At 38.1% G+C, this 18,512-nt stretch overlaps 1 protein-coding gene across 3 annotated transcripts in view; it reads left to right on the forward strand.

The window, feature by feature from the left end:
* CEP126 (centrosomal protein 126) overlaps nt 1–18,512 on the forward strand; it is a 42,577-nt gene that overhangs the window by 9,360 nt on the left and 14,705 nt on the right. For all 3 annotated transcript variants that reach the window (XM_033052872.1, XM_033052873.1, XM_033052874.1), the window contains exons 3-5: nt 400–539; nt 1,906–2,011; nt 5,400–5,598. In XM_033052872.1, the coding sequence (XP_032908763.1) occupies nt 400–539; nt 1,906–2,011; nt 5,400–5,598 (445 nt within the window). The remainder of the gene's footprint in view (nt 1–399; nt 540–1,905; nt 2,012–5,399; nt 5,599–18,512) is intronic.

The raw sequence follows: 18,512 nt of genomic DNA on the forward strand, positions 1-18,512 counted from the left end.
AAGAACTTGTGAAAAGCATGCACAGAGCATTTGCAGTTAATCTTCCTACTGATCTGCTCACTGTGAACACTTACGTGGTAATGTAAAGGCTGTTGTAAAAGTCACATTGGTGACAAGAACTGGTTGAGCCCGCATGTTAATTCACATATAAAAAAGAATCAAATCCCTGGTTGAGGCTAAAAAATAAAAATATGTTGTGACTCTTCTTCGTCACCCACTGTCCTATTTACATTCCACAAATTCTAAAAATCTGGCTGTGCTGAAGTTAATAGCATTAAATTTATGGAGAAGCAAGCTTTTGTACTAAAATGTCAAGTTGGTAAGCAAGTATAGTACTAATATTTTGGTAAATGTAATTCATAAACATAGGAATGATTTACTTTTGCTTCTTAAATACAGAGCTTTTGAAGAAAGACAGAAGGAAGAAGAAGCAAAAGAACAAAGATTTAGAGAAAAAGTTCTGCAGCAGAGGAAAATTAAATTTCAGGAGGCGACTGCTAAGTTCCGGCATGCACATCAGTCTCCACACAGACAAACGGGTTTGTCAATTAAAAATCAACCCTTATGCACAATACAAGTGTTTTTATATTCACAGAATCAGAGAATAGTTAAGGTTGGAAGGGACTTCTTGAGGCCATTAGTCTTTTCTATTAGTAAACAGAACAATTAACTTCACTCAAATAACTGAATTCACAAAAGCAGGACAACTGACAAGAAGCTCAGATCTGATACGTATGACAGTTGGGTAGGGGAAATAAAAACTGATTTATTTTTTTTTCTTAAAACTGTACTGTGAGATATTTCACAATATTCCGGTCACAGTAAGTGCATGACCTCCTTGAGGTATTGTGACTTCCTGGGTTTTCCTCACTTTTTTAACTGCAGTGTGCTTATAGGTTGCAGTACTGTGCTTTCACAGCTGGGTGAGAGGTGTTACAGGGCCACCAACAATTACTAGGATAGCATGATGATTCCCTCTTTGAACCTTTGAATATAAAATATTAAAACATATGCATTTTATTTATCATTAAGTAAATGCAGTCCTAGGATATATTGATATGGTACATAACTTTTTTTTCTGAATTAGTCCTCTTTCTAAGCTGTTCGCTTGTTGGGAAGCAACGATCACTTCAGCTCAGTTTCTGCTTTCTTGGAATCGGTGCAGATTGGCAGGAGTTTGTAACAGCATTGGCCAAGTCTGATTTCCTGTCAACTTTCCAGTGTTCAAATGCTTAAGATATGGTCTATTACTTAGGTATTCTTTAACAGATTTACTCTCCCAACTGCAGTTGTGCCAGCTGTGAGGTAATGTCTCTGACTTCAAGATCAAATGTCAGATTAAAATTACAAAATAGAGCAGTACTGGCTTAGGGCTTCTTCATAGCTGTACTGACAGACCAGACTGTGTAGCAATACAAGGAATCACAGTTTTTTCTCTTGGTTTTTGTTTATAGGAATTCTGCCTCTGCTACTCTCCACTTCTATTCATTTGAAAGTGGCAATACATTGTGCCTGTCTGGACTCCTTCTTTCCCCAATGGTTCAATTATTAAATTACAATTTGGCCTCTGTAAAATATCTGCAAACCATAACATTGGCTTAGTGCATGAGTGGAATAATCATGGTGTAAAAGCAAAGTTAGATTTTTTTAACCTCGTATTTTTTCAACAGTGCAATTTAAAAGCAAATAGCAAAACTGTTGAATACTTGTGTGACTCTAAAAAGTAAGTAGACTGGGATTTTGTTTCAGAGGAACTTGAGGTGCTCTTGCATGTCTAATAATGCTAAACTGCTGTGTTTATTGAACTGTCTGGATTTAGGCTTCCAAACTTCAGCAACTTAACCAAACCATTTATGGGAAAATATTCCAATTTTAAAAAACTTTTTCCCATTTGTGTCTTTTTAGCTCTGATCTCCCCAGTCCAGACAAAAGCAGCTTTTCGGTTAGAAGAAGCTCTTGAACAAATAAAAGGATCAGTTTTAACACCAAACATAAACAAAATTGACTTCAGGTAAGCATTCCTGTTTGCTCTGATGATCAAAGGAAGTAATTTTCTTACTGTATTCAATAAACAGCAGACAATTACCTTTAAGAAATTGTAGAGCATTTCTCTCATGGCAAAGAAAGCATTTCTGTGAACTTTTCCAATGAAACATTATGCAATTTCCTTGAGTTGTTTGTGTCCAGTTGGTAAAACAGCATAGGAGATGACACAAACCTTTCCCCCTCAGTGGAATTCTGGAAATAGTCACGACTAACTCAGTCTCCAGCCCAGCTCAGATTGCCATGGTTATCAAACCATTTGCTATTCTCAGAATTCTTCTGTCTAGATGATTTCTTATCCAGATTTTTTTCCTTTTGACATTCAAGGATACTCTAGTTTGTATGTTCACCCAAGGATTTTCTTTCCAACTGTCATTCCTTTATATTTCTCATTCTTTATGTGAATCAAGAGCATCCTGGTAAAAATTTGACCTGTAATTTCATGTTATATTACATAAAATTTTATATGCATACTTTTCGTTCTACCCAAGCACTGTTTCTAAGATACCTTGACTCATATCAAAAGGTTCTTTCATACATTGTTTATTTATCTGCTGTATTTCCTATTAGTTCCTGGTTATCCCTTTCCTAATCTCTCATTTCTTTCTCATTGCAGCTCAGGGGGTTATTTTTGTTGTTACTTCTTTTGTTATTCATTTCTGCATTTCAGTTATTTTCTGTATGATATAAATTGTGCAGATGTTCAGAATAGAGAGAAATTCTGCCTGAAATAGGTTTCCCTACTTTTGGGCTTCAGTGTGTGCTTTATTGTGACATTAATACTCAATTTGTTTACATGTCTCTTCTGATTAATATTTTCAGATGATAAACTGGTCAGTTAAGAAAATATTTTATAACTCATAGAGCTTAACACTCATGCTACTTTCTAGTCAGCATTCATAGGAAGATTTCAGCAACAAAAACAAATAAGAAATTTACATGTTATAGCTAAATTTAATTTATGGCAAAAAATGTAGATGTTTCTGAGCCCTGCTGCAGGTTTCCTGATCATTTGTCTCATTCCACTCATAGGCTTGACTCAGGACAGCATTTCAGTGCCTTTATCATTTCTTTCCATATTTTTCATCTTTTTTCAAACTGCTTCTTGTGTATCACATTGGTATCTCAGGACTCGTACAAACCACTTGCCATTTTTTACAGTGCTATCACTCCATTTTTATTTGTAAAATTGTAAAAATTCACTATGCTTTAATAATTATAGTGTGTTCTTTTTCCAGTTTTCATTTTCTTAACCTGATTTCCTAAGGAAATTAATTTTATATGTTCCTACTCTTTTACAGTTTGTTTTCCCCTAGTAACCAAATGTAAGACAGAGCTAAGAATATCAAAGTTAATTATATTTCTGTAAGTTTGAAATTAGAAATTTCTCAAGGAAAAAACATGAAAATAAGTGACCCCAGTATCAGAAAGGTTTAAAAATTAAGTCCACTATGACCTATTGGGAGGTCATAAGACAGCTCGTACAGGTAAAACAGAAGAGCATTTTGAAAAAGTTCTGAACAGTGAAGGTTCTTCAAAACTCACCAGTTCTGAGCTGTAAAGCTTTAAACATTTCTTATTATCCCTTTAATTGGAAATATTGGTATGGTTAATAACCAACTCATGTGAAGTAGTAGATACCTTTCTATATGTCTGTTGCTTCTAACAATTCTATAAATGCTGAAGCCAAAAGTCTTGTGTCATCTTTAGAATTTACCCTTCCTCAGAAAGAGAATGCGTAGAATTAATTGACAGTGTCCTCTTAAAGGAAGAAATGAATATTGTATTAAGTATGCAAGATAAATATAGCTTCAGACACAACTGAATATCTGTGAATTTTATAAGATTCTAGAATTCATAACGTCTGTGTTTCAAAAGGTGTAAAAAAACAAATAAAACAATGGAGACATATTAACTCCTGTTGTAGAAAGCAAAAGTCCTGAAACACCTAGTAAGTGTATTCCATGCTGCAGTAGAGCCATTTTACTTCTGCTAGGGTTTAGTTATTACATGCTAAAGCAAAGGTTTTTGAGAACTCATTAGCCAGCAGACACTGGGATGTTTGTACATTAGGTGTCTAAATGGCATGCTGTTCTTTTTCCCTATTGATGTTTAAAATCGCTGTGTTTGATGAAGTTCAGTCTTGGGATATAAACTTTAATATGACAAATCAAAAATTGTCTATGGAACAGTTGGAATGTTGAAACTTTTATAAATATAAATGGTCCAAGCATGTAGAAATTTTTTATAAATAAGAGTTGTTGAAGTACTCAAATAAATATAAAGAGAGTTGTGTGTGTACAAAAAACCAACAAGCTAGAATTTTGGGGGCCAGGTGTCAGTCAGTCTGGTCCACAACAATAAAAAAGTTTTGGGATAGGGAGGTTATCTGCCATTCAGTAGAAAACAGCATGCAGTTTTCTGAGTCCAATAAATAAATATGTGATTTTGTTCTCCCTTTTTGCTGTCAGCCATTCCATCAGAAATAATAAATTCCATTTTAGGGTCTCCTTAGGTCAGTACAATTAGGTCAATATTTTTTGTAGTCTCGTATAAAATCTCCTGAAAAATAACAATAATTTTAATGGCTTGGAAGTTTCCATTATCCATTGCTCCAAAATTATTTGTATTGTGATAAATACAAAAAAATGTCTTATTATTTACCCACTTGAAACAGATCCACTAAAAGAAAAGGGATAATTATAAGTGCAGGAAGAGAAAGCTTGGAAGAAAGACCTTAAGCTGAAGAAGTGGATAGAAATGGAGGAAAAAGGTTATGTGAAAAATATATCTTTAGCTAAGAGCTGGTCAGAGGGCCCAACTATACACTAGCTACTCCAAAGATTTTTTTTGTCAGGCAGCAAATTCCAATTATTTAGCATACCACAATTCTGACATTACACATCGTTGGTAGATTTGGGCTCTCTGGATACTAGAAAACCTTCTTGCTCTTCCAAGTAAGGGAATACCTGACAGCATCAATATAGTTACACTCTGCATAAGCCAACTTTAAGGAAAAATAAAGCCTATTTTCCTGTTCATTTTTTTCTTAAAAAAAAAAAACAACAATGCTCCGTGTTCTGTTTCTGTAAATTACCAAACTGTTGGCTGACTTTTTCCATATTAATGCAGCCTGAGGCAGTCACCCAACAACCCAACCCAAAAATTCTATTTATAAATAACAGAAGAGAAGTTTTAAAATGGAAAGTGTTGGACACTTTCAGATAGTACTAACAGCATTTGTCGGCTTTTCATCATTTATTGATGGTGTATACTTTTGGTAAGAAACACATTTAAAAATGTACAGTCCATGCATAGAAATAAGACAAAGTAATAATTTGCTTTTTTGTATCAAGAACCACAGATGACACTTCATCCTCATCAGCATCTAGAAGTGATTCTTTCCATCAGAAGCAGAATTCAGCAATGTTTGGCTGTGAAGAAACAAAACAGGAGGGCAGTAGAACAGACATGGATCGTCACCAACTTCTCTTCCAGAAAAATGTGACTGAAATACAAGAGCTCCTTGAAAAACAGCATCTCAACAGCTTGGAGGTATGATATTTTCATTTTCATATGATTCATTGCAAGATGCTTGTAAGTGTTACAGAAAGTTTTTTGAATGTGATAAAAATGAAAGTTCTGTTCAACTGTCTTTATCAATTAGACAACATGGGAGTGCACACTATGCCTTATCAATAGATCATTTTTATATTTATTAAATTATTATTATTATTATTATTATTATTATTATTATTATTATTATTATTATTATTATTATTATTATTATTATTTAGTAAATATTATTTTCCAGTAAGAAGCCAGAGATCTTTAAAAATATTTATAAGAATGTTTTCACAAATTCATCCAAGATACCTGTTATGTTGTCCTTTTTTTTCCGTTAAGTAAGATTTGTATGTCAGACTTCTTGTCTCTGACATTGGTAGCCAATAGACAATCACAGGAGTCTTGTGCTACCTCTGAACTTAAAACAATGATTTTCAGTGCACACCCAAGTTTTTGCTGTGCTGATTGTGACAGATGAGCACAAAATGCTATGGCACTATAATGATGGCATGTCAAATGTTGGGGGATTTTTTTTAGTTGGTTGTTTTTTTTCCAGCATGTGGTGATATGTTAGAGATTGACTTCGAGTCTCTTGAGATCCTTTTTTGTCATCTTTGGAATAGCTGCTTCCAGCAACGAGCTTTTTTTCTGTCTAAAGTAATTTTTAGACTAAAAATCAGTTTAAAAATTCACCTTAGAAACAGAGAAAATTGAGAACTGAGCTCTAAAGTGATTTTTAGTTGTGCATATTTATGTCTCAGTGTTGTCTTTGATTTTGGAAATACTGTCTTCAACATTACATTTTTTGGAAAAAAAGAGGGCATACTTGGGGCTCATTCTTTTAATTCTATAGTATCTATTGGTATCCAGAGTCATGGTATCTGAAATGACCTGGACTCCATGAACCTCATCTCTCTATTTTGGTCATGGCTGGAGGCATGGAATCGTTAGTGGCCATAAAGCAAGGGCTTTTCCTTTTAATACAAGTGTATGGATAACTTGTGAAAGACTTTAGAGAGTTGGATATGGTTTGATGTTGATGTTTCTAAGAGCATTCCTCTCTGCCTTTGTTTCTACTTTGTTATGATGATTATGCATGAAAATCTTGGGCAGCTGATGTCTAACACAGAAAATCTCAGTGAACTGGAGTGAGGTTCCAAAAAAGTTGAATCGAGGGAAAGTTTGGGTTGTACTGGCAGTGTTCTTTCTTATTTCTAAGCATAAAAGAAGGAGGAGAATGTGACAATTTATGGAAGAGAGCTGATAAAACTAATAACCATTCTGCAAAAATATTAAAAGTTCTAAGCTTTTTTCTTTTAATAATATCACATTTGCATTGGAAGAGAGTTTGCAAATCCCTTCCTAAATGATGATGGTGAATTTGGCAGTAGCTGCATTAGAGCACCTTAGAATTAGAAAACAAAACATATTCTCTTTGATAAAAATATATAAAAAGATTCTTCTAAACATATTTTAAGATTTCTATATTGGCGTGTATTATCGAACAGAATTATCACTTCCTAAGTGAATTTTGGGGGAACACAGCTATGAGTCATGCATAATTTTTTGCTTTCAGTTTTTTCTAATAGTTGTCATCAACTTTGGACACTGCTTATAATATAGGAATTTGTGTTTACAAATTAATGTATTTTTGAAAATACCAGTAAAAAAATTTGCTTTTTTCCCAGAAGGTATTTTTCTGCTACCACTAGGGGTTGCTCAGCTTCTTTCCTCTGATGAATAGTTTCAAAATGTAAATATTTATACTTCAGACATTTGGACTTGCTTTCTTGAAATTGCATGCTTTGGACTCTGATTAGAAAAAATAGTCAAGAAAGCTACTGACCTTGTTCTAAGGTCTGAGTTTTGGAAGTTTAATATTTGGATTGTGCTGGTGGCTGGTGTGCATGTGCATTGTGACTTCCTGTTTTGTGAAATAGTATTTATAATACTCTTACTAATAAAATTTATGATTTATTATGATTTAGAATATTCTTAGACTTCAGTAGTCTTGATACTACCTGTTGTCCAAAGTAATTTCTGAAATTAAAGTATTTCACTGTGCACATGCTTTGCAACCTGGCCATCCATTGAGATCCTTTGACCTCTCTTTGTTTCTGTTTTTACAGGCCCAACAGGATTATAAAGATTCCTAAAATTCTTTACTTTCCTACAGGGCAATAAAGTTCTATGTGAACCTTCTACCAGTAGATTTGTTGTGTTCCATGCTTTTCATCTCTAAATATTTGTACAGATTCATCGGTAAGCCAAGGGTTTTAGTGGCTTCTACCATTTTCCAAAATTATTTTGTGTAAAGTATTGAGAACAGTAGATGTTATTTTGTGCAACAGTTGCATCCAAGCCACTACCTCAAATTTAGTGTTTTGTGTTCATGAGTATGTTCCATTTTGAAGAATTTAATATTGCTGACTTCATTCACAAAAAAAAGGTTTTGTCTCTCCATCTTTTCCTGGTTTTATTGCATATATAAGTAAAACTTTTAAGGTGGAGCTGGTAGCATGGTCTTAAGCTAAAGCTGCATGCAGCTTCTCACCAAATGACATTAGTCCCAAAGTGCTTAGCATTTTTTCAAGCTGTTAACTCATTATGTTGAAATTTTCCATTTCTGCTACCTGCCTTGAACTGAATAATTTAGAAAATTTCCACTAAACGGCTCAAATGAGACATGAAAGAGTATTGTTCAGGCATGTTTTGTCTTTTTGTTTTTGTCACTTCTTCAATTTCATGGCCATGCAACATTATTTTGGTCAGTACAATACTTCTAGGCTCTACTGTAAAAATACATTATGCCCGAACTAAACTGATAGCATAACATTTTATGTCTGTAATTTCATTTTTTAAGCAAAATACTTGGAAGAAGAGCTAATTCAAGACAAAATAGGTATAGATTATCACGTGGAGACTGTATTTTCCTTTTCCCCCTTTATATGACCATAATTAGGTTACTCAAGTGGTATCTGTGAAATCTGAATTTAAATCCCTTTCTGACTCATTTGCAGCAGGGTTTTTACCTTGGTTCAATGTTTTTTCTGAGTGTATTGTGTAGCCCTTGAAGTATTCGGGGCAACTCTTTCTATGGATATCACTCCTCCCGGAATAGAACACTTCAATATTTAATGAAATAGGAATGAAACACCAGTGTCATTTCTCAGATGTTGCAACCCAAAACCTAAGCTCAGCAGGTTATTCTTGTATTATGTTTAATACAGGAAAAATTTGTATCTTACTGTACTGTGTATGTTTATACATGTTACATGTAAAATCACATAAGTCTCTAAGAAACGATGGAGAATATTTTCCAGTGAATGGCATGGACATCACCTGTCTTGCAGGAGTTCACTTGTAAGACTGTTAGCTGTTTGTGTTACTGTGCTTTTGAATTTCAGTGTCTGTGAAATGAAGATGTTTCAGATAACTGATGAAAAAACTGTAGTATGATTGGAATGAGTTAACCAAAGATTCCTTCTGCAAAAGGTGTTGTGTCTAATTCTTCAGAGCCATAGGCAAGACCAGCATGGAAAAAAGGAGTGCTGTCTACAGAGTCTCTCCCAAGCATCAAGAACTTTTAGAATGCTCAAGGCTAGTTAGTGGGAAAACAGACTCTGTCGGAGAGGCTTAGGTTAAAATGGCATTGAAGCAGAAGTTAAACTTGATTTTGTAGAGACCATTCAACGACTTGAAATAGGTTTCTACAGTCACCTTAAATCTAGAAATGTTGGCCATTTTTTTACTTGTAAATGTGAGTGTTAACATTTTTATGTTGATCATTTAAATTATATGACAGGCCTGAGTGATTTCCTTATTTTCCTCTTGGCAAGAGGAGAGGTGTTCAGTTTTCATTGGCTTTCAACCAATATTGTGACTAACGGCTATCGTCCACATTATTTCAGTAATCCAAAATTCGCATGTGCTATGAAGACAAATGGAAATGTATCTCCAGGCTAAATTATTTTACCCAAATACTCTAACTTGTTTTGATTGTGTATTCCTCAAGAGTAGGTTTTGAGGTTTTGGGGGAGGTTTTTCGTAAAATAACTTATTCTAAACTTGTGCTGTATAAAATCACACGACAATCTTCATAGCTGACCATCTGGAGTTCATTCGACAGTGTCTTTCCTCAGTTCAAAGCGCTTCTTGAACAGGTAATACTATAGAATTGAAGCTGAAACAGCTTTTCAGTACGGAAGAGATTGTTGCAGAGTTATACTAATACATAGATAAGGTTTGGTTTATGGGTAAGTTATGATTATTAAACATGCAGCATAGCTCACAAACCACAGGAACAAGGAAATTGATAGTGTCCTTTAATATGTAGATGTTCCTTATTTTACAAGAATATAGTTTTTTAATAAGAATTACCATAGATATCCATTTTTGGGTTTGCATTCATATACATGTATTCATCCATTTGTGTGTGTGTGTGTGTGTATATATATGTGAAATATTTATGTATAGCTATGCACGAAAGTATTTTTATCATACTTCATGACTAGTTTTGAAGGAATTTGTTTTATTGCAGCAGAGTAAGATGTTCATAAATGTATCTGAAAGAAAGGAAGAGAGTGAAAAATAGCAGTAGCAAATCTTCAGTGTGCTGCAGTTACAGAAAGATGTTTGCTTGCAGGAAGGGACTGGGAGATGTAAAGTTTGTGCATATGGGTCTACCAGGATGCTGCATTATGTTAATGTGGTATTATCAGTGATAGTATACACTCAAGGGAATGTTGGAAAATCTATTGATTTCTTATGAAGGTTAAAGTAACAATCTCCAAAATACTTTTGCCCCTTTGAAGACGGCAGAACTGTGTTTTAGGTTTTTTTAAAAAGATAAGACTTTTGTGACTTCTAAAGCAACACAGAATTCAGCTACAGTAATTTCACAATTATAAGCCGCACCATTTTGACTAAAATTTTGGTCCGAACCCAAAGTGCGGCTTATAATCAGGTGCGGCTTATATATGGACAAAGAACAAAAAGTTGCTGTTTTAGTTTGGAGGACAGGTGTCTGCTGAGAAAGGCAGGAACTTCTCTTTGAAATGGAGAATGTAAAGCCCATCTCTCCAAATTATTATAATTTTGAAATCAAGGGGCTTTCAGGCAAAAATATGGAAATTAGGAATAACAGTTCTTTTCTAGGGAAATCAAAATAGAAATACAGTACTACAAAGAAACAAACTCCAAACCCTGACAAAGTCAGAGTACAACCTGACACTCTGTCAGGCAGGGTGTTGGCAGCAGTCCCATTAAATGGTGGCTGCATCCTCCTGCAGTGACAGATGTGGCTCAGTTGGAGCAGTGCTCCTGTACAAGGTGCAGTTTCCCTCTGGAGGTCCAGTGGTGATGTGGAGAAATCCGGTTTTCCACTGGAGTCCAGTGGAGAAAGGGGCTCCCTTAGTGTCCCAAAGCCTCTGTTTTTATCTTGGTAAGAAATGTTGGGCTCTTCCCCCTGGCTGGAGCAACTTTCAATGGGATGCAGTAATTTTATCAGTCCCACAGTGGGACTCAATGGGCCATTAGCAGAAAATGACTGGCTGGAGGAAGGATGGGTTGTGAAAAGATAAAGAACAATGCCTTGCCTGGTTTCAATGGATGGCCCATTAGCAGATTATCTGCCATTGAGATAAGGATCACTGTCCCCACCCTCAACAGGTGGTGATAGAACAGATACCTTTTATCACACTCTGTATTGTAATGTGCGGCTTATAATCAGGTGCGGCTTATATATGGACAAAAAAACAAAAAGTTGCTGAAACCCAGAAGTGCGGCTTATACTCAGTGTGGCTTATAATCGTGAAATTACTGTACTTTTTTCTATCCTAGTATTCAGATTCTATCCTAACATTTTAATGGTGGCTTAGATACCCATGAGCCTAGTCAATTATTACATTATTTCTAATATTAATAAACTTGCAGCAGTGCTTCTGTGGTGTCTAGTAGCTTGAGCTTTGCTGGGCAGTTTATGCCCAATACTTCCATATCTCCATAAGGAAGTATGGTTCACAATAAACACAGCATCAAACCAAACATCCAAAATTCAGAGGACAATGATAAGCAGAGAGTAGCTGGGGCCTCTTTCAGAAAACTGAAAGTTCTTGAAATAAACAACAAATTGCACTATTCCAAACAGTGGCCAGATTTTTTAAAATTAACCTTAAAATTTAGTTGGCTATTTAGGGGAAGGTAGGTGCAGAAAGCTTGTACAAGTTCTTATAAACCAAATCTGTGAAGTTCTTAGGAAGAATGTATGTCTTGAAACATAGCTGATTGAAAAAAATTGAATTTGTAAAACAGGTAGCATGTAAGTCAAAGAAATTTTTTTCAAGATAATTAATTATGTTAATGAAGCATGTGGTGAATGTTGGAAATTACTTATTTCTAGAAAGATACAAATACAAGTATTAGAAAATGCTGTTAGATATATCCTTTAGCCTTCAGGTTGCCCTGTATGCATTCAGGCTTTGTACTTAGTGATCTTCATGGGTCCCTTTCAACTGAGGATGTTCCAAGATTCTAAAAGTGTTTCTGTATCTGACCTTTAGGATTTCCTTACATAAATCCACCTTCTGCCCTGGCTGCTGCTGTGCAGTGCACAAGAGTGGGACCATGTTAAAAACTCTTCCATCTTTACAAAGTATACTGCTAAAAGAAAAAAACAATCCTTTTTCATTGACTACAAAAATGTATACTATTATTTTAGAAAAATAAAGAACACTGGTAGGGTAGTTCCTCAGCTGAACGACAGATTATTTAAAAAATTGTATTCACACACTGATTTATTCAGGAACTGTGTACTGGCCAAATAGTATTAATCTAGTATTTTTTACTGATGTTATGGCTCCAGTTCATTCAAGTTATTATTAGTTAAACACTAAAGAACTTCTAAAATTCATAGTTCATATCCATGCCCAGTATTTCTCTATGACTATCTGCCTTATCATGGTTTTTAATTATGCAATCTCATGATATTGTTACATGATCAATTTGTGGGGTAGACGACGCCTACTCAAATGGAATTTATTAATGGGTTAGAACCAAAAAAAGGAACAATGCATTATGGTGCACACTGCCTCAACATTTTATAATTTAAAAATGTTAATAGTATTTATACCTAGCATTATAAATTGCACTCCTGGAACTGAATGGCTAGATTAGTGTGTGAGTTAGACACCTGGGACAGGGTACCTGAGAAACAGCTCTCTGAGTACTGTAATGCTAAAGCAACAGAGAGACAAGTTCAGCTGAAAATCTGTTTCCTACACAATTATGCATTGCGTAATCCTACATTTACCTCAGAGCTGATTAAGACTGAAAATAAGAACGAAAAATTGGTATTCAGTGTTCAGATCACTTTTCTTTTGAATCTTCTGATAGCATGGCTTACTGAAATTGCCCACATGCTTGTGAATTTAGAAACAAGTTCTTTTTATCCTGAGAAGTTTGAATGTGCATTTCTAGCATCCTGTGATGATTTTCTAAACAAGCAAATCAGATCCTTTCAAAACTCATAGATTCATAGATAGGTAGTTTCTGTATCCTTAGCCTGGGAGGAGATCAGGCACCTAGGCATCAGACTGGGAAAGACAGAGGTGTTGCTAGCAAACTTTTCTCTGGTCATCCTATACCTTCATAGCTTCTTTGGTGGGTTTGGCACAATAGAATGAATCTCTTTTGTAAGGTAAGCATGAAAATCCTTTCACAGTGCAACTTGCACTCTTGAGTCTGCCCAGATCTTCTGAGGAACAAGTATTGTGCAGTGCTATGTACAGTAAATTCACGAATACAAGCCGCACTGAGTATAAGCCGCATCTCTGGGTGTTGGCAAATATTTCGGTTTTTGTCCATAGGTAAGCCGCACACGAATATAAGCCGCTCTGTCGTTCACAGTGAGGACCCGCGTGCAATTAGTAACAGAACCGCGGGAGGGCAGGGTTTACTGGCTGAGCTAAGGCTGTGCAGGCTCGGCCCGCTAGGGGCCGCTGACGGGGCCAGGTGGCCCAGCCCGGTGCTGCCGCTTGGGGCCGGCCGCCGCTGCCCCTGGGCTCGGTCACCCCGGGTCGGCGCTGCCCCGCGGTGGCAGGCAGGGACGGAGCTTCCCCCGCTCCTACGGCAGCGGCGGCGGGCGGGGACGGAGCTTTCCCGCGCCTGTGGCGCCGGCAGTGGGCGCGGACAAAGCACCCCGCCTCCTCCCCGAGCCACGGCAATGGCTGCGCGCACTTCCCCCCACCTCCCCGGGCCGCGGCAATGGCTGCGCAGGGCTCCCGTTGGCTCCCGGAGCCGCGGCAATGGTGGCGCGCACTTCCCCCCCCCTCCCCGGGCCGCGGCAATGGCTGCGCAGGGCTCCCGTCGGCTCCCGGAGCCGCGGCAATGGCGGCGCGCACTTCCCGCCCCCCCCCGGGCCGCGGCAATGGCTGCGCAGGGCTCCCGTCGGCTCCCGGAGCCGCAGCAATGGCGGCGCACCCCCCCCGTCGGCTCCCCGGGCCGCGGCAATGGCGGCGCGGCCCCCCCGAGCCGCGGCAATGGCGGCGCCCCCCGCCGTCGGCTCCCCGGGCCACGGCAATGGCGGCGCGGCCCCCCCGCGTCCTCCCCGAGCCGCGGCAATGGTGGCGCTTCCCCCCCGTCGGCTCCCCGGGCCGCGGCAATGGCGGCGCCCTCCCCCCGTCGGCTCCCCGGGCCACGGCAATGGCGGCGCCCCCCGCCCCCCGCCCCCCCCCACCTCTCCTCCCCGGGCCGCGGCAATGGCGGCGCCCCCCCCACCTCCTCCCCTGGGCTGCAGCAGAGGAGGAAAGAGAGCTCTCCCGCCTCTCTCCCCGCCCCCCGTGCTGCCTGCAGGGAGCCAGGGCAACACGATAACACTGTAACAATTGCGAAATGCCGGCTTTTACTGGCCGGTGCTTGGCTCGGCACTCTGGCTGGCACGTCTGGGGTTGTAAATGTCAGAAAATTATTAATATATTAACCGCACCCGACTATTAGCCGCACTTCCGGGTTTCCACCAAAATTTTTGTCAAATTGCTGCGGCTTGTATTCGTGAAATTACTGTATATGATATTTTACAAACTTATATAGAAATGAGATTTAATTTTGAATGGACTTTCCCGTTCCATCGTTGGTAAATTTGAAAAGAGTTGTTTAAGTACCTCACTGGCTTTGAAAGTTAGTTTTGCATCTAAGTAAGTTCAGTGGTGTCTTTTACTTCATAATCAATGTCAAGTGTACCATAATAAACGTACACATATAAAAAGCAAAGAATTTCTTTAAAGAAACCAGTTTAAATTATCAAAAATAGCAAGTAGTGTGAGAGATTTGAGGGACCTCCGTTTTCAGAACAGGTAGCATTTTTTCAGGATTTTATCTTCAGAAGAGTGTACCCATTCACATCTTGGAATTATGAATGATCTGCACTTCTTTTGCGGAAAATGTCAAATACACATGTAGCAGCTCTTTAGTGTAATATCATTCTGACAAAGTCCTTTGGTAGAAAATTCACTTGTCATGTTCACTAAAAATTTTACTTGTGGCTATGTTGTTCTTTCATTTGCCTTATGAAAGATCTCCTAGGCTAATGTTTTCCCTTTGTTTTAGTGCTTTACTAAAGTGAAATTGCTTGGCAGCTGTTCTAATTCCTAAGACATACAAGTGACCTCTTTAACTCCTCAGAAGTATTCCTTTCCTAGGGATGTGGATAAGTCTGGGTGTTAGATTTCATGCATCATAACATAAGATAATGCAGATATAGGCAATACAATAAATTGTACTTATATAACAGGAAAAATGCAAATCCAGTAAATAACAATATAGTAGTCTATGAACATTTTGTTTTCATATAAATCTATAATATTCTCACGGATTAAATAAAATTAAATCATTGGAATTTCCAGGTTTATTTCCCTGCACTTATTGATCACTAAAAAAGATAATTGTTGAATGCTTTTTTATTTCTGCAGAAATTCTCCTAATTACATATGTTTACAAGGAAATGGGACATTCATTTGCATTACATAGCAGCCTAAAATGGGAAATATGCAGATATTTTAATGAGAATGTTAAGCATCTTTAATGTGTGAAAGGATTAAATTATATGATGCAACAAAATAAATGTAAATTAACTAAATTTGCATGAACTAAGAGTGACTGTTTGTTTAAATGAGAACTCCTTCTTTGTTCTTTTGTTCCTAACATTTTTGGATGTTGCCTCAACTGGGATTTTGTTTTTCATGGGGTTTTGCTTTATAAGGAGCATACTTTTTAATACAGTGTAGGAACAAGTCTATTTTCAACCTCTGGAGCACAACTGCATAGATTTTTTTAATCTTAATTTTTAAAAGGTGGGAATTTTTTTGCACCCTCCAGATTTATCAGCTTAAACTAACCTGCTATCAAGAGGTTTTTTAAAATCGATCATTACAAAATTTTTTTCTGTCTGTCATTTGAGAAACATGTGTTTTGCTGTTCAGCTGCAGTTTCCTAATTAGACAAGAAGTAAGCCTGACAGCTGTAATTTCTTTTCACTGCTTTTTTCTCCGAAACTTTCAAAGTTAGTTCTTAAATTTGCCCTCATACAGAAAACTCTGAGTACAGTAAATTCACGAATACAAGCCGCACTGAGTATAAGCCGCATCTCTGGGTGTTGGCAAATATTTCAGTTTTTGTCCATAAATAAACCGCACCCGAATATAAGCCACTCTGTCGTTCGCAGCGAGGACCCGCGTGCAATTAGTAACAGAACCGCGGGAGGGCGGGGTTTACTGGCTGAGCTAAGGCTGTGCAGGCTCGGCCCGCTAGGGGCTGCTGACGGGGCCAGGTGGCCCAGCCCGGTGCTGCCGCTCGGGGCTGGTCGCCGCTGCCACTGGGCTCGGTCACCCCGGGTCGGCGCTGCCCCGCGGTGGCAGGCAGGGACGGAACTTCCCCCACTCCTATGGCAGCGGCGGCGGGTGGGGACGGAGCTTTCCCGCGCCCGTGGCGCCGGCGGCAGGCGCGGACAAAGCACCCCGCCTCCTCCCCGGGCCGCGGCAATGGCTGCGCCCCCCACCCTCCCCCCCCCCCGTCCTCCCTGAACAGCGGCAATGGCAGCGCCCCCCCCCCCCCACCCCGGGCTGTGGCAGAGGAGGGAAGAAGAGAGCTCTCCCGCCTCTCTCCCCGCCCCCCGTGCTGCCTGCAGGGAGCCAGGGCAACACGGTAACACTGTAACAATTGCGAAATGCCGGCTTTTACTGACAGGTGCTTGGCTCGGCACTCTGGCTGGCACGTCTGGGGTTGTAAATGTCAGAAAATTATTAATATATTAACCGCACCCGACTATTAGCCGCACTTCCGGGTTTCCACCAAAATTTTTGTCAAATTGCTGCGGCTTGCATTCTTGAAATTACTGTATATGTCTTTTCCTTATTTGGGGAAGTTCAAGCAGAGGTTAACAGTATCATTTAGCTAAAAATAAAGGTTAATAAATAACTAACAAAGTGCTACTTATTCTTTTCTATTAGAAGGACTCTGTTTGTGTAGGTTTAGTTTGAAAATGTTGCCTAAAGGGATCTGTCCCTACACTTCCTTCTTTGATCTTCTATTTAGTATCTCTATCTCAGATCATAACTATAATGGAAGACTGCACCAACCTCTAAACATTTAGTGGAATATAAGATTCAATTCAATCGTAAAAATCTTTCAGGACTTACTAAGCTTTTTCTTCTGAAATTTAATATATTTGTACAGCTATAAAATAGACAGTATTTAGATATAACAATTTTATTGAAATAAAAAACATTTACTACAAAAATGTGTTGTTATTTGCTAAAGAATTCTAAGTTTGGTGAGTTTTTAAAATGTTAATTCTATGTCATTGCTAGGGGATATATAGTCACTCAGCTAGGTTAACAGATTTTGCTAGTTGAAACATTTTCTATTTGAAATCACTAATTTAAAAAAATCTTTACTACATAAAATTGCATATCTAATTTGGTTTCTCTAAATTTTTCCCACCAAGTTTGTCAAACATAAGGTTTAAAATTACTTTGCTGCTGAGCTGTGTGAAAGTGAACTTCCAGGAAAGAGCGTATGAGACTGTAAAAATTGCTGACATGTTTGTTTTCCTTTATGTTCGTGTGTATTTTGAAGTTTTGTGCTTAACAAAGTATGTATTTTCAACCATGTCAGCATCTAAGTGCTTGGAGAGAGGAGTAGTAGTGAAGAAAACATTTGTACAGTGCATGCACACAGTTGTCTCACTGGTGTTTCAGATGGTGCCAGTTGTTTTTTTTTTATCACTCCATTAAAATGTAATGAAAAGGTTGGGGAAGTGGATGAGAATCCCTTATGCCCTGGGACTTGATCTGTCCTCGTAGAACAGGAGCTATCATCTTCTTTCTGAAAGACTTGAAGGAGTTTCGCTGAGGGGAGTTGTTAATCGCTGTTATTATGATAACCAAGAGACTTTTCTGTGTTTGCCATGACAAGGCTTAACTCCTCATCACTTGTGGTGCTTTGTATAGAAAAAAATATATTCAGTCTAGTATTATGGAAAAGTTGCATTTTGGGTAGATCCCCTATCAAATCTTCATTTTAATGGATTTTCTTTCAATTTATAACTCAAGTACCCTTACAGACGATGAAAACCATCCAGTCTTATAGAGAAATTCAGAAACAGTGCTGTTGTTCAGGTAAATCAGTTCCTTTTTTAATACTGCAGAATTGATATATAATTTAAGATTAAATTTGCTGAACTATGCTGCTCTCTCCTCTGGATTTCTTCCCAAACTACATAATTTTCTTTTGCAATTTAACACAGGTAAATTTGGGCTTGATGGAAACACTCAATGGAGATATGACCCCAAGTCATAAAAACACTAGGCTCAATATTGATTTGGTCTAAGCTCTCATTAATGAAAAAT

The sequence above is a fragment of the Catharus ustulatus genome, chromosome 2, assembly GCF_009819885.2.
Source record: "Catharus ustulatus isolate bCatUst1 chromosome 2, bCatUst1.pri.v2, whole genome shotgun sequence".
Classification (NCBI taxonomy): Eukaryota; Metazoa; Chordata; class Aves; order Passeriformes; family Turdidae; genus Catharus; species Catharus ustulatus.